Source organism: Hetaerina americana, unplaced genomic scaffold, assembly GCF_022747635.1.
Source record: "Hetaerina americana unplaced genomic scaffold, ioHetAmer1.1.p SCAF_10, whole genome shotgun sequence".
NCBI lineage: Eukaryota > Metazoa > Arthropoda > Insecta > Odonata > Calopterygidae > Hetaerina > Hetaerina americana.
Window position 1 is genome coordinate 21,705,239 of NW_027286070.1, and position 13,747 is coordinate 21,718,985.

Consider the following 13,747-nt stretch of genomic DNA (forward strand, 5'->3'; position numbering starts at 1 on the left):
CTTGGGAGAAAATCTCAGAAAATGAGCAGCATGTTCATTGGGAAAAAGTTGGGAATGGCAAGCTAAAAAACAAATGGCTCTCTAGTTTATTCTATAGAACTATTTTCCATCAAAATGATTTTATTTGGTTTTACCTACAACTACATGGATTTTTGAGTAATCCAAAACTCAAGGTATAAATAGATGGCAGTATATGTGCTCCATAAATTATAAAATCACTTTATTAAACTAATTTTAAATACATTATGTACAGATATACCTATATGACATAGCATAATAGATTCCAAGTATAATGCTAAGAAAGAATAAATTCATGGTTGAGGGTATAATAAAGAATGCCTTTAAAATATAAAAACAGGTACAATGGAATAATACAGACAAGAAGTTTCAAAACAATTTCCATAATAATATAAGGCAAATTTCAATACTCTCCAATATTATGCAATTTCCATATTATATTAACCAGATTTCAATATCCACCCTACAGTGCAATATAAACCACAAAACGTGTCTTACTAAAATCTCATTCACTTATAGAAATTTTCTTAAAAATATACAGGTGAAATATACAATAAATGGGATTACTATCACAAATATGGCTATAAAAATATATTCTTCATCGAGTAACATATAGACTGTTCAAAACTAGAGAGGGATGGAAATTTGCAGACAAGGTGTCCGGCCCATTATGCTGCCTTGGACTTAAAGTAGGCAACAATAGCATTTCTATCTCCAGATCCAGTCAAATTATATTTACAACCTGAAAAGTGGATAAGAATTAAGATTATGTAAAAAGACATTCAAAAACATTTCAAGAAAGTACACTTGACCATACAAAAACCATTTTTACAAACTAAAATTAATAAATTTGACCATGATTCAGTGAAAAATATGTCCAGCCAAGCAGAGGAAAAATAGCAAGTTTCTCAAGCATAATTATTATCTGTCTATCGTTATACATTTACATTTTACAACAGATATCAGAATCAATCTTGGCTAGGTGACTGACCTTCTCAATATTTTAGACCGCAAAATCCTCAAATTGTATTCAAATAAAAGCAGACACATTAAAATGCTATCAATTAAGATAGATCTTATTTTTCCATTGACAACACAAAATTACCCATAGGTGCTTCAAATTTTAAATTTGATATGCTTACATTATCCATTAAAACCACTTTCTTAGATATAAAAATGAATCTGGCATATGGGGGAAAAAAAGGAATAAACCAGTAGAGACAAATAATTTATTTCACTCTTTAAAAATGACAGAGAAGATTATAGAGCATCGCAGATGGCACCTACATATTCTCCAATTGTCACCGGGCATCCAATCAAGCAAGAAGAAAAAAGTTAAGAAAATTTGGAGGAGCAACTTGAAAATCTTACATGTTTAATACGTAAATGGGATTATTAAGGAAAATGCTAATAAAGGAAATATTACTGATGAAATTCCCCTCCGTGCAAATGAGTGTCATTAGCCAATTGTTACTGGGTACTAATCATTTGGACAGGAAATTGGTAAAGAACCTGGATGGGAGACTTCGGAACCCAATGGCTAGAGATTCAGCATTATTACAGACCTAGAGAAAGAGTATCCAGGTGCTTTAAAACCCATTTTACTGGGTTTTGATATCACTGGAAAGAAGCTAAGTGAGCTTCAGGAAGTTACATAAGATGGCAAATATTATATACTACCTTGATCAAAAAGTTCCCGGAATAACCACCGTGTGGCGCTCCCATCGTTCCGATTTGAGTTCTGTTTTTTTTGTTAAATTGGTACATCTGTTGTTGATATTCCCTTTAAATCTTAGTGTCATAACTTGACATTTGCAAAAGTTACGTAGCCAAGAGTACATCTATCTCTGTGTGTGTTGGCGTTTTTTTACAATTGCAGAAATGGATTTAAATTTGCAACAACGAACTTGTATTAAATTTTGCGTAAAAAACGGATTTAGTGGCGCACGGACGTTGGAAATGTTGGAAAAGTGTTTCGGCAACGATTGAAAAAATTGATAAAGTAAAAGAAATGTTGGTCAATAACCGCAAATTAACCATCAGAGAAATAGCGGAGGACTTGAACATTGCCTATGGTCCCGCCCAAGACATTGTGGTTAATGATTTGGGTTTCCGTCGTGTAGCAGCAAAGTTGGTGCCAAAAGACCTCAATTTCATGCAAAAAAGAGACCGTGTTGACGTCGCAAAAGACATGATTTGCGAGGCTGAATCCGATCCCACATTCATCAAAAGGATCATTACTGGAGACGAGACGTGGGTTTATGAGTACGACACGCAATCCAGACATCAGGCAAGTGAATGGTGTTCACCAAATGAGCCGAGACCAAAAAAACCACGTCGTTTTCAGTCAAAAAAGAAGGCAATGCTGACGGTTTTCATGGATTACAACGGTGTAGTGCATCATGAATTTTTGCCAGAAGGCCAGACAGTAAACAAAGAGTATTATTTGGGCGTTATGAGACGTTTGCGTGAAGCAATTCGCCGAAAAAGACCAGAAATGTGGGCAGAAAACTCGTGGATTTTGCACCATGATAACGCACCGTCGCACAGTCCTATCATTATTCGTAATTTTTTGACGAAAAATGCAACAAATACCATCCAACAGCCACCGAATTCACCTGATTTGGCTCCCTGTGACTTCTTTCTGTTCAATCGAGTTAAAAAACCATTACGGGGAACGCGTTTTAGCAGCCGAGAGGAAGTAATGGAAAAATCGCAGGAAGCACTGATGGACATACCGAAAACCGAATATAAAAAATGTTTCGAGGATTGGATCAAGCGATGGCATAAGTGTGTTGCAGTCGATGGGTATTACTTTGAAGGGGACAATATAGATTTAGATGAATAAACTTGTATTTTTAATTTTCTGAATAAATTCCAGGAAATTTTTGATCAAGGTAGTACATAAGTGCTAATATGACGGTATTGGGTTGGATTGAGGAAATACCAAAGAAAAGGCTGAAGCATCATTTAAGATTAGACTGAAAAATAGGAGCCAGATGAATGAAAGGCAAGAGCAAATCACACCAATTCACAAAATGAAAGGGATTACAATTTTCAACTTAAATGCATTACTTTGCACTTAACCACAGTGCCCAAAAAAAATCACCCAAAGGCATAAAGATATACTGCAGTGTAAGGCAATTTGTCCATCACTACCAGATACTATGATTCAAGTAACATTTAAAATACTTCCAATCCTAGTTAATAACATTAATTTAAAATACCATAGCAAAATTGCTAATTATACAGATTATGCCGATGTAGAAATTTCCAATAACTCAGGTCCATCACAGCACATCATTGATGAAACTTGGTGCATGCCTTAGATAATTAGGAATTACTTACAGGCCAAGTTAGCACGTTAAGGCCAACTATGAGCTAATAATCTTCCCAGTCAACAAGCTCTATTGGTTAAAACTTAATTTCAATTAATACTCTAGTTATAACTTAATCTAAGGAAAGGGTAAGGAACATACCCTTTGGAACAGCAAAGAAATCTCCGGGGTTAGCAAGAAGATTATTCTCTTGAATTTTAACCAGCACTTGACCATCCAGTATGAGAAAAACCTGATGAAAAAATATTTACAATGTATAAAGAATAATCAAGCCAGTCTCATTAAATAACAATTTCTAATTAAAATAGAAGTACATTACTTTCCATAATAACAACACATAAAGCAATTTACTCATTTCATTGATCTATGTCACTAATTAATGACAAGAAGATTTCATGGATGCACTAAATATTGGCAAATATTAGCAAATGATTTAGATGTAGTAGAATAAATGTTTACTCAGGCTCACGTCGTTCTGCCTTAATTAAATTTCAGCCCTTGGATTTTTTATGAGATTGATTTACATCACTCAGCAATGCTAAGGCATATGTATATGATTTTCCAGGAACTAGGATAAATGGCCAGATGAGTGACAAAATATGCCCAGGATGACAAGCTACAACATTGAGCTATATTGTTGGCCAAGAAGGGTGATCTCAAAAGCCAGGGTTAATTCAAAATTTATCATTTGTGAGTTAATTCACCTCTAGGCACCAAATAACAAACAACCATGAAGTTTTTCAGTGAATTATGCTATATAAATGTATTGACATGATTTGCAGACAAGAGCAGCATTGGAGTGTAGAGCTAGTGGATCAACAAAATTTCAATGCTTTTGGTAGTGATTTTACTACATAATAACCACAAATTTCACACGCCGATTAATTTTTTAAAAGTAGTGTGCACGAATACACATAACAGACTTCATGGTCTTTCTATAATTACTTAATTTGGAAATGTTAAAAATAAAAATGTACAGGATTTAAATATTAAAACTTGGCTACCTAAAATCAAACTTTTATGATAAAATCAATATAAATAAAACAATGAATTGTACACACATTAGTGAGAATGTGCTCACAGAGAGGTGAAGGAAGGTTTCGGATGGATACAATACATATCTCGTCTCTTCTAGCAAAACACAACCCAAAATCCTATTCCACAAGTCCCTCTTTATCACAGTATTCAAGATCGGTTCAAAAAAATATGAGACTGTTTGGATAAATACTTGATTTTATTATTTACCTTATCATCATTAGTAATCATGCTTATTGCCTTGAAAATATATCCCTTGGCTTGCCAATACAATACTCCCAACGTTATTTCCAGCTTTTGAATGCCACCTGAAATGCTTCTTTCAGGATAGCCATTTAGTCTGCAGTACAATTTTGTTGGATGTCTTCAATAGTTTCAAATCGACATCCTTTCAAGATAAATTTCAACTTGGGGATTAGGAAAAAGTCTGCAGGAGCAAGAGCTGGAGAGTAGGGGGATGACTTGTACACTGTTTTTGGCCAAAAACTTGGTAACAATCAATGATGTGAGCGCTGATGTATTGTCGTTATAAAAACACCAAGACTTGTTTTTCCACATTTGTGGTCATAAATTCATTGCAGAATACCTCTTAAATCATTGCATAAGTTTCAGTTGCACTTTTTCCATGGCGAAAACAAAATTCAATGCGCAAACCAAACACCTTCATTCCCACCAACACAAAAATTTGCACAGCAAGTGTGAGCAAGCTCAGACCAGAATCATTGTTATGCAGAGGCAAATCGAGATAGGCAAATTTTACTACTGACTACACTGTGTCTAACTTGTCACAGATGCCACTATGAGATGATACCTCACTGGCTGTGATTCATCAAGCAGTTCACACATATAAAGACCAGTCTCACCTTTTTTTGCATAGACCTTGTACTACCTTCCTTCCTTCATTCCGTACAACATCACAATCATACTCCTGCCCTTTCCTCATTTGCCTGACACTCTATCAGACTTCAACATTCAATTGCCAATCAATTTGCTTTGCATCCATCTTTTCCATCCCCTTAGGATTTCTCCCAGCAATTAACTCTCCTCCACAACCACACCTAGCACCTCTTCATTTATTTTTCTTCCTGTCCACTTAAACTTTTCCACACCCAAATTTCAAAAGCCTCCAATCTATGCCTATCATCCTGCTTCAATGACTGTCGGTGTGGCATATATAACTACGCGCCATGCTCAAGTTAACGAGCCTTTTCCCAACATCCTCATTCAAAATCCCTGTCATCAATTCCCTCCTCGCGAAAGATTAATTACCGAATACAATTCTTCCCCTATGTCTCTATTGCCTTGACCATTTTGGTCCAAAACACTTCCCATGTCCCTTTAAAAATTTCCCCCACATAAACATTAAATAAAACCGGTGATAATGGACAACCCTGCCTCACACCTCTTCCTAACACTGCCCATGCGGACTCTACACCCTCTTCTCAAACCTGAGCAGTCTGAGACTTGTACAAGTGGCAGATTAGCTTCCTATCCCTCTAATCTATTTCTATTTTCGGGAATACGCTCATTACTTTTTTCTAATTAACTCCATAATGCCTTCTCAAAATCTATGAAACAGGAATATACATTGTCATTGTATTCTATATTCCTCTCTATTAATGATCTCATTACTGCAATGGCATTCCGCATGCTTCTTCCCTTCCCGAGCCCAAACTGGTCATCTCCTAAGTAACCATTCGCTTTGCTCTCCATCCTTTTGTTGATGATCCTGAGAACAACTTTAGCTCCGTGGGAAATCAAACTTAATGTTCTGTAGTCCTTACATGATGTAGCTTTTACCTTTTTTGGAATAGGAATAAGCACTGATTTCACAAAGTCTTCCAGCCAGATTCCTTCCTCATAGATGCTACTAATCAGTCCATATGGTCTCTTCCTACCACATTTTCCTATCTCTTTTAGTAGTTCCGCAGGAATGTTATCCACCCCCACGGCTTTATTTCATTTCAGCTCCCTTAATGCCCTTTCTATATCATCCTCAAGTATACCTGGACCTAAGCTATCTTCCCCTACATCATGTTCTCTTTCTATGTCTAGCCTTGTTGACCTAAGTCCTTCACCACACAGCTCTTCTATATATTCCTTCAATCTTTCTTGGATCTTTTCTGTTTCAAATATTATTTTACTCAACTTATATTTAACTGTGAACAAGTATTTTCCCTTCTTACTCCCTGATAGTGTTTTAACCTTGTTGTATAGCACACCAATTTCACCCTTCCTCTGCAGACTTTTCATATCCTTGCACTGCAACTTTCATCATACTTCTTATGCTCCATTTGTTACCCATCTCAATTTATTACTCAACTCTTTGTACCTCCTTCTACCCTATATTTATATTCTTCCATTTCCTTTTCTCATCTATCTTTTTAATCATCTCACCCTTTTTCCATTGTTTCCATGTCCTTTTCCTATTAACAGTTCCTATAGTTTCTTTTGCGATTTTCGATATCCTTTTTTTTTTAATGCTCCCTTTTTTCTCAATAGTCCTCAGCTACTTTCTCTCAATCATGCTTTTCTCTACAGCCAGCTGATACACCTTCCTTGTCAATAAAACATGCTTGATATAATTGTTCTAGTGAAGGAGTTAACATAAACAGAACATTTTATTTCCCAATTCCCTGAGGTGCTGTTGGAGCAGATACTTAACCAACACTTACAGCCAAGGTCAAGAAATACAATTCAAAACCTTCAGCTTGGGCTACACTTGTCTTTGTAATGCTTATGTTTTCAAACTTCATCCACAAAACAGGGGCAAAAGAGAAATGGCATCAAAAAATAAGTACATATTATTACATTTCAAATAAAAATGAATGGGTATCTATGAGGATATTTTAAAACCCTTGGAGCTATTTAAGGAGAACACATTTCTGATATTTTATAGCAAGTTCACGTAACTCAAATAAAGAGTCCATTAAAATTTAGTGGATATCTAGGACCACTTAGACCTGCGAGACATTGATTAAATAGTAAAAATGGCCTACGCACAATGGAGATTCTACTATTTAATTATAAATTACTTCTTAATACAATATGGAAATGCTGACCATGTTATATGATTTTGGATTCTGAAGGCCTTTCTCAGTCCCTGGGGTTAAATGAATAAACCCAGACCCCAAGCCAAGAACATCCAGGGCAGCTCCGTAATGAACAACATTATCTTTAGATTCCTTCTGTCGACTTCGGAGTGTAATTTTAGAGTAATCTGCAAATAATTCTGAAACGAAGAGCATTGAGATTATTAATTTTTATAGCACACAAGATATAAATTAAAAAATTACCAAAACCCACATTCCCATTTGAATTTATGATGCTTAAATTAATTTTCAGAGTCAATTGAAAACCTGCCCCAAATTGCTAGACTACTGATTATGAATTTGTAACTTCTTTACAAAAGATAGTGGAAAATCCAAGGTTTTCAATGCATTTGCAACATATAACACACAACAACATAAAAACATTCTTTCAAAGAACGTTTTTATGTTAATGTGCTTTGAATTCTTTGTTTAATGAATACAGTTTTTACCTATCAAGGTACTGCAAAGCCCTAAGTTGCCTTTCAGCAGATGTCCTTCAGAATTTCTGTGGTCTTTATGTATTTTTCCATTTATTTCAGCATCAATATTTTAATATCAATCAAATCATAAAGAGGGTGGTGGGTGCATGGTAGTAACACAAAAAAAGTATTTTCCCACATATTTAAGAGTGCAGAAAATCTTTAGTTTTTTTTTCAATGAAATGCAACTGAACCGAGAATTTTTTTCATTTCCACCAAAAGTTTAGCAGCAGATTATATATATGCAAGCACTTACCTAAATCCCTTCGCTGGCCATCAATTAAAACTGGAACAGAGGCTCTACTGGCCATCCCCTTAGAAGAAGCTCCCAAACCAACAGCCGAAGTGCTCATGGATGGTGGGCCTAAGATTCTACTGTCAACTTTCAAACTTTGAACTGGTACAGCTGCAACTACTTCCTTTTTTGACTCTGCTGTAAAACTAGTAGAAGCCTTCCCTAAAGTTATAAAAGAAATAGAAAAGCAATGTATTTTCCCAGTACAGTTAAAAATATTTAGTAATGAAATGTTTTGGAATCACTTTGCATTCACATCTCTGTGCTTTTTAATGATTCGAGAATCTAGCGTTGACATAAAAAAATACCACTCCTTCAATCTATATTGGCTTAAGTCAGGGAGATTAAATGAAAAAATCCTTAAAAACCATTCATTTTTAGTCACATATATTTCCCAAAGACACAATGCATGAATTTAATATTGGTTATGGTACATTTTGTTACTTCCAAAGTTCATATATTAATAAAAAATACTAATATCTTAAACATTTTAATATAAATACTCCACAGAAGCGCAACATGATAAACCTTAAGGGCAGCATTATTACTTGAAGCCATTGATGGCAACAATGTATTACTGGGTTCACTTAATTATCAGTCATGAGCCGATTGATATCATCTTGTAGAGCAGAGACTAATTGCATTTTGATACATGAAAGACTTTTTTACTTGCAAGGAGAACATGTAGTCAATTCATAGTTAGGAGATTTCAACTTTTATGGAAAAATCACTCAATTGCATTCTCCTTATTACTGTATAGAATTTTAAACATACACAACATGATAAATGCAATCTAACGGCAAATAACTTTTCATGGACTCCATTCGGTGATGAGATATAGACGTGCCCTTCAGCATAGACAACACTAGATCCAAAACTATATTAATGATTATGACAGCTAGCAGGTAAAAGCCTTAAGATAAATTTATATTTCAGATTTATAAAACCCATTTCAACATGAATTAAACATTAGCATGTAATATAATTATCATGTCATATCATCTGATAACTTTAACTCAACATGTTCTTTGCATTAAAGAAAATCTATGCAAGTGATTAATGCACTGAATGGTTGAGGCCTTAACTTTGTAGAATTCCATTTTTAACTTAGGAAAAATAATATTATCTTTGCTTTCTACAGAATATTGATTGAAAAGTGATTAACATTGAAGGTAACTATTCTGCACTTAATATTTATATATACCTGATTTTGAACTGGATCCTTTGTCGCTCGATTTGGGAACTGCCTCATCGAAGGATACGATTTTTTTGTTCAGCATATCATCACCATTAACAGGAGGTAATAATAAGGGCCCATTTACTTCCTCATTACCCTGGCTTTTATTCAACTTCTCGTGGTTTTCTAAATCGCCTTCCATTCTACCTGAGGTAGATAATTTCCCTGTAACTTTTGAAGAGTTAACTCCTTTGTCTTCGAATGCTAGAACCACAATAAAAGGAAGAAAATAAAAATTTATGCCAAATTATATTGTGAGCGAATTATTAGCTTTCATGAGTATTTGACTCGACTGTGCGAACGAATTTATTTATCAGAAGACAGTAACGGAAGGGCATTGGTGTCATCAATAAGATGCAATGCCTGGAGAACTCTCATTAGAATGAAGCAATGTACATGATATGCAAAGAAACATATGCTTGGGGAGAGAAATCATTGTTAAATCATAATGGAAACGCACATACAGAAAGTATAAATTTCACAATCTAGTATAATTTCCATTAATTGCAAATTTAATTGCCACTGAAAAATATTTGGTTCAAACTTTCCTGCAGTATCTTTCACAGTGGTTCTTCCCCCCTCTACCTCAAGTGGAACAATCTTAACAGAGGTTTCATTTGGATTTTTCCATTGCACACAGTCCTGAGACCTTTCATTTGCCTGTAACGTCCACTATCCTCATCTCATGTAGTATCCCAAATACTTCTTCTACCTCTTCCTCTCTTTCCCTTAATTTTTCCCTCTTCTCAGCTAGCAATGCCAGTGTAATACATGTAACACGTAAATGCTCCAACCAATATTTCTCCCTGCAGTTTTCTTCTCTCTCAGATTCTCATCATCACTTCTTCATGTCTCAGTCTGACAGACCACTTTAACTTCAGCATTCTTCTCCACAGCCATATTTGAAAGTAAATACTTTTCATACATTTTTTTTTAACCATCCATGGTTCACCGCGGTAAGGTACCAAATTTCAAATAAAATATTTAGCAAATATCTTTCCCACTTCTTTTAGAATTCTGCTTGCTTCCAAATATCCTCTCACAATTTTATAAGCTTTCTCACCCATAAAAATTCTCTTTCTTATTTCCTCCGTATAGCCTCAATTCTAAGTTACTAATCTTCTTAAATACTGAAATTATTTTACATGCTTAGCAGTTTTTCCTTTTATGGATATGTGAATAGATCATCCATTGACATATTGATGCCCTAATAATTTCTGTTGCAGGGTATTTTTTTCCAATGGTAATGAAATCACACTTCTCTACATCTACATAATCTTCCAAAAATCAATACAAAGGTAAGTGGCTGGGGGTATTAGGGCACCTGCCATCTACACATAAATATGAATACTTACATATTTGAACATAATACATAAACTCATGTACACATACATCCCTATATGAATTATGCAATAGTAGGTGTATTGGAGAGAAGCTTAAAATTTAACTTTTTGAATTAAGAATGTAGGTCATCTTACGTACATCTGCTTTTCTGTGATTGTACATTATGCAAGGGAAGAAGAACATATAACAGTGAGCAGTAGCATATATTGCATCTTATCCTAATGGTCTTATCTCTAAGTAATATAGGACCATAATAATTACTTCAATGTCATTAGTAAACTCTGGTATAATGTATATTTTTATAGTCTTTCTTACTCCCTTCAGGACCCAAGGGGATCAGGATAGTGTGGGGGGCTAACGTACTGGCTTCCGACCCAGAGGACCCTGGTTCAAATTATGGAGGCAGAAGATATTTCCAGTGATATCCTGATCCCTACTTGAGGTACTTTGTGGAGAGCACTTTGAGTGAGTACACCATCTGTCGGATGGGACGTTAAACTGCGGACCCCCTGAAGCCTTCATTGAGAGTATGCTAATGCCAACACCAGGTTTCTCTCTCATCCATCCCAAATGGCACAAATAACCTTAGCTGTCGGTCATTTCCACTAAAACTATTACTACTACTACTCAAGAGGCTCTCATCCTAATTCCTCTAGCATACCCATTACATTATCTCTTATCTCATTTTTTTACAGAAATTTTCCAACAGATTTGCTCTAACTTATTCCAATTCCTTAGCTACCATTTTGACCCAGTGATCTCAAATACTTTTCATAAAATCAAAGGGTTGCCTGACTAAAGCAAAGTAATCCATCTTTCTCACATTTTCAATATATTTTCCTATAGCTGATCACAGTAATGATAGCTTTTCTCTTAGGATGATCTGCATTTCTTGTGAAGCAAGTACACCATGAAAGGTTTTATGTAATTTTGAAACCTAAGCAGTTGACCTAAGATGAGTTGCTCAATTTGAGCCTCCTCTATTTATACTTGGTCTTGAACCTCTTTTTTCTTTTATTCCAAGATTTTGAGACTGCATATTTTCAAATTTTTAATTGTAAACCCCCTTCTGAAGTCATTCCAACATCTGATCCAATTCACTGTAGAAGAGCTCACTCTCTGCAGAGGTCCTTTCTCTGTAAATTACTGCATCCTGTGAATAATCTAAGGTTGCTACCATTGTGGAAATGTGAAAAAAAGTGAAACATTAAAGAAATAGTATTAGCCTATGTAATGAGGTAGACAATATTTTTTTTTTTTTAAATTCTAAGCCTACCTTCATCAGAATTACTTTCCACCTTTGATGTAGATGAAATCTTGCTTTCTGTCAAAGATTTCTTTGGGGTAGAAGTAACAATGAGTGCATTCTCTTCGATCACTGAATTATGAAATGCTGAATGTCCCAACCTCATTGTTAGAACTTTTTTCCGAAGATAATCGCTTGATGACTCTGCATGTTTCTTCTTATCTGCAAAAAAGCAATACATTGTGAGTAAAGTTTTGCTGAAATTCATTCTACTACTAGTCATAGGAAAATCAAAGGGGAGGCTCTTGACAAGCTATTTTCAAAGAGTTCCAGATGCCAACCACTTTGACCAAAATTTGAAACATAATAATCCTGTTTAAGGAAAATAAATGAAAATTTTTCTTATCACTAGGTCAATGATCTTTTTTGCATTTAGGAAATATTTCTGCATCTCAATGCTTACTATTTCATAAAAGAAAAGGTTGTATACATATTTCTGTAGTTCCAGAGATTTAGTACCAATTCTGGACAAATTTAAGGCTTCAGTTTCCTGAAATATCTTATTTGCAGAGGCATATGATATCAGCATAGACAAAATGCTGCTACTCCACTAACATATATCATGGTTCAAAAAGCAGCAAAAACATCAGTTGAGGGAATCTTTGTATCCTGACATAAAATGAAGGGGATTTCATTTTAGGCATACCCATCAACATTGCAAAAACATGTTTCACATATTTTCAGTCAATAAATGATTTACCTATGACATCTATTATTATTAAAATACCTATGACTTCTATTATCCGTAAAAGAAAAAGATTATTTTCCCATGCTGGCTTAAAAAAGTTTGGAAACGATAAGTTCATTGGCAAACTGAAGACAAACATTGAATTGGGTATCTATTTTATTTAAGCTCAAAACCAAGAGTTTAATTTAACAGTTAACAAAGAAAATTGCTGCACCATACACATAAAGATAGGAAAGATATAGGAGGAGGCATTCAGGATTTTCAAGACACAAAGATTTAGCATTACCTAATTTGAAAATTTCATGCATAAACATCACATATGAGTACCCAAAAATAAAAGATTATGAAATGCGACCAAAAGAACATTAAGAAATATGCTTTACCACTCCCATGCAACCATAGTAAATAGGGATGAAATAAACTAAATAAATCCAATAAATAAAACTTTTCGCTAATGTCACCCAAATTCTTTTCTCAGGTTCATCCTCAATGAGTGAGTGAATTCTGCAAGAAGTATGAAATTTCATGCTTTAATCAGTCATCGTACTGCAAAAGAAATAACGACTACCAGTAAATTTAACATGAATTTTATTCAGCTTTAATAGCCTCACAGTTTATTGTATACGCATGCACTTCTGCTGAAAAGTCATAAGGTATGCAACAAAATATAAAACTGCATATAATCTCACAGTTCATCATGAAGACCAATATTCAGGGAAAGTGTTTTTATCATAATGGGGTTATTCAAGTCCTTGGAAAATCCTAGAGATGGTACTAGTACTATCACAAAAGGTTTGCTTTTAGCAAGCCTTATCTCATTCTCAACTGCTGTTAAAGTTCCAGCTTAATCAATTATATACAGGTAGTTTCATTTTCATAGTCGATTGAAGCAACAAACTATTTTTATCTAGAAAA

At 34.7% G+C, this 13,747-nt stretch overlaps 1 protein-coding gene across 1 annotated transcript in view; it reads right to left on the minus strand.

Moving 5' to 3' along the window:
* Positions 1 to 304: 304 nt before the first annotated feature.
* The window catches only part of LOC139698341 (uncharacterized), a 38,742-nt gene continuing 25,299 nt past the window's right edge, over positions 305 to 13,747 (minus strand). Inside the window, exons 11-16 of the mRNA XM_071597253.1 lie at positions 12,115 to 12,306; positions 9,462 to 9,698; positions 8,219 to 8,419; positions 7,454 to 7,623; positions 3,498 to 3,588; positions 305 to 760 (exon numbers count right to left, since the gene is read on the minus strand). Of these exons, the coding sequence (XP_071453354.1) occupies positions 687 to 760; positions 3,498 to 3,588; positions 7,454 to 7,623; positions 8,219 to 8,419; positions 9,462 to 9,698; positions 12,115 to 12,306 (965 nt within the window). The 3' untranslated portion in view covers positions 305 to 686. The remainder of the gene's footprint in view (positions 761 to 3,497; positions 3,589 to 7,453; positions 7,624 to 8,218; positions 8,420 to 9,461; positions 9,699 to 12,114; positions 12,307 to 13,747) is intronic.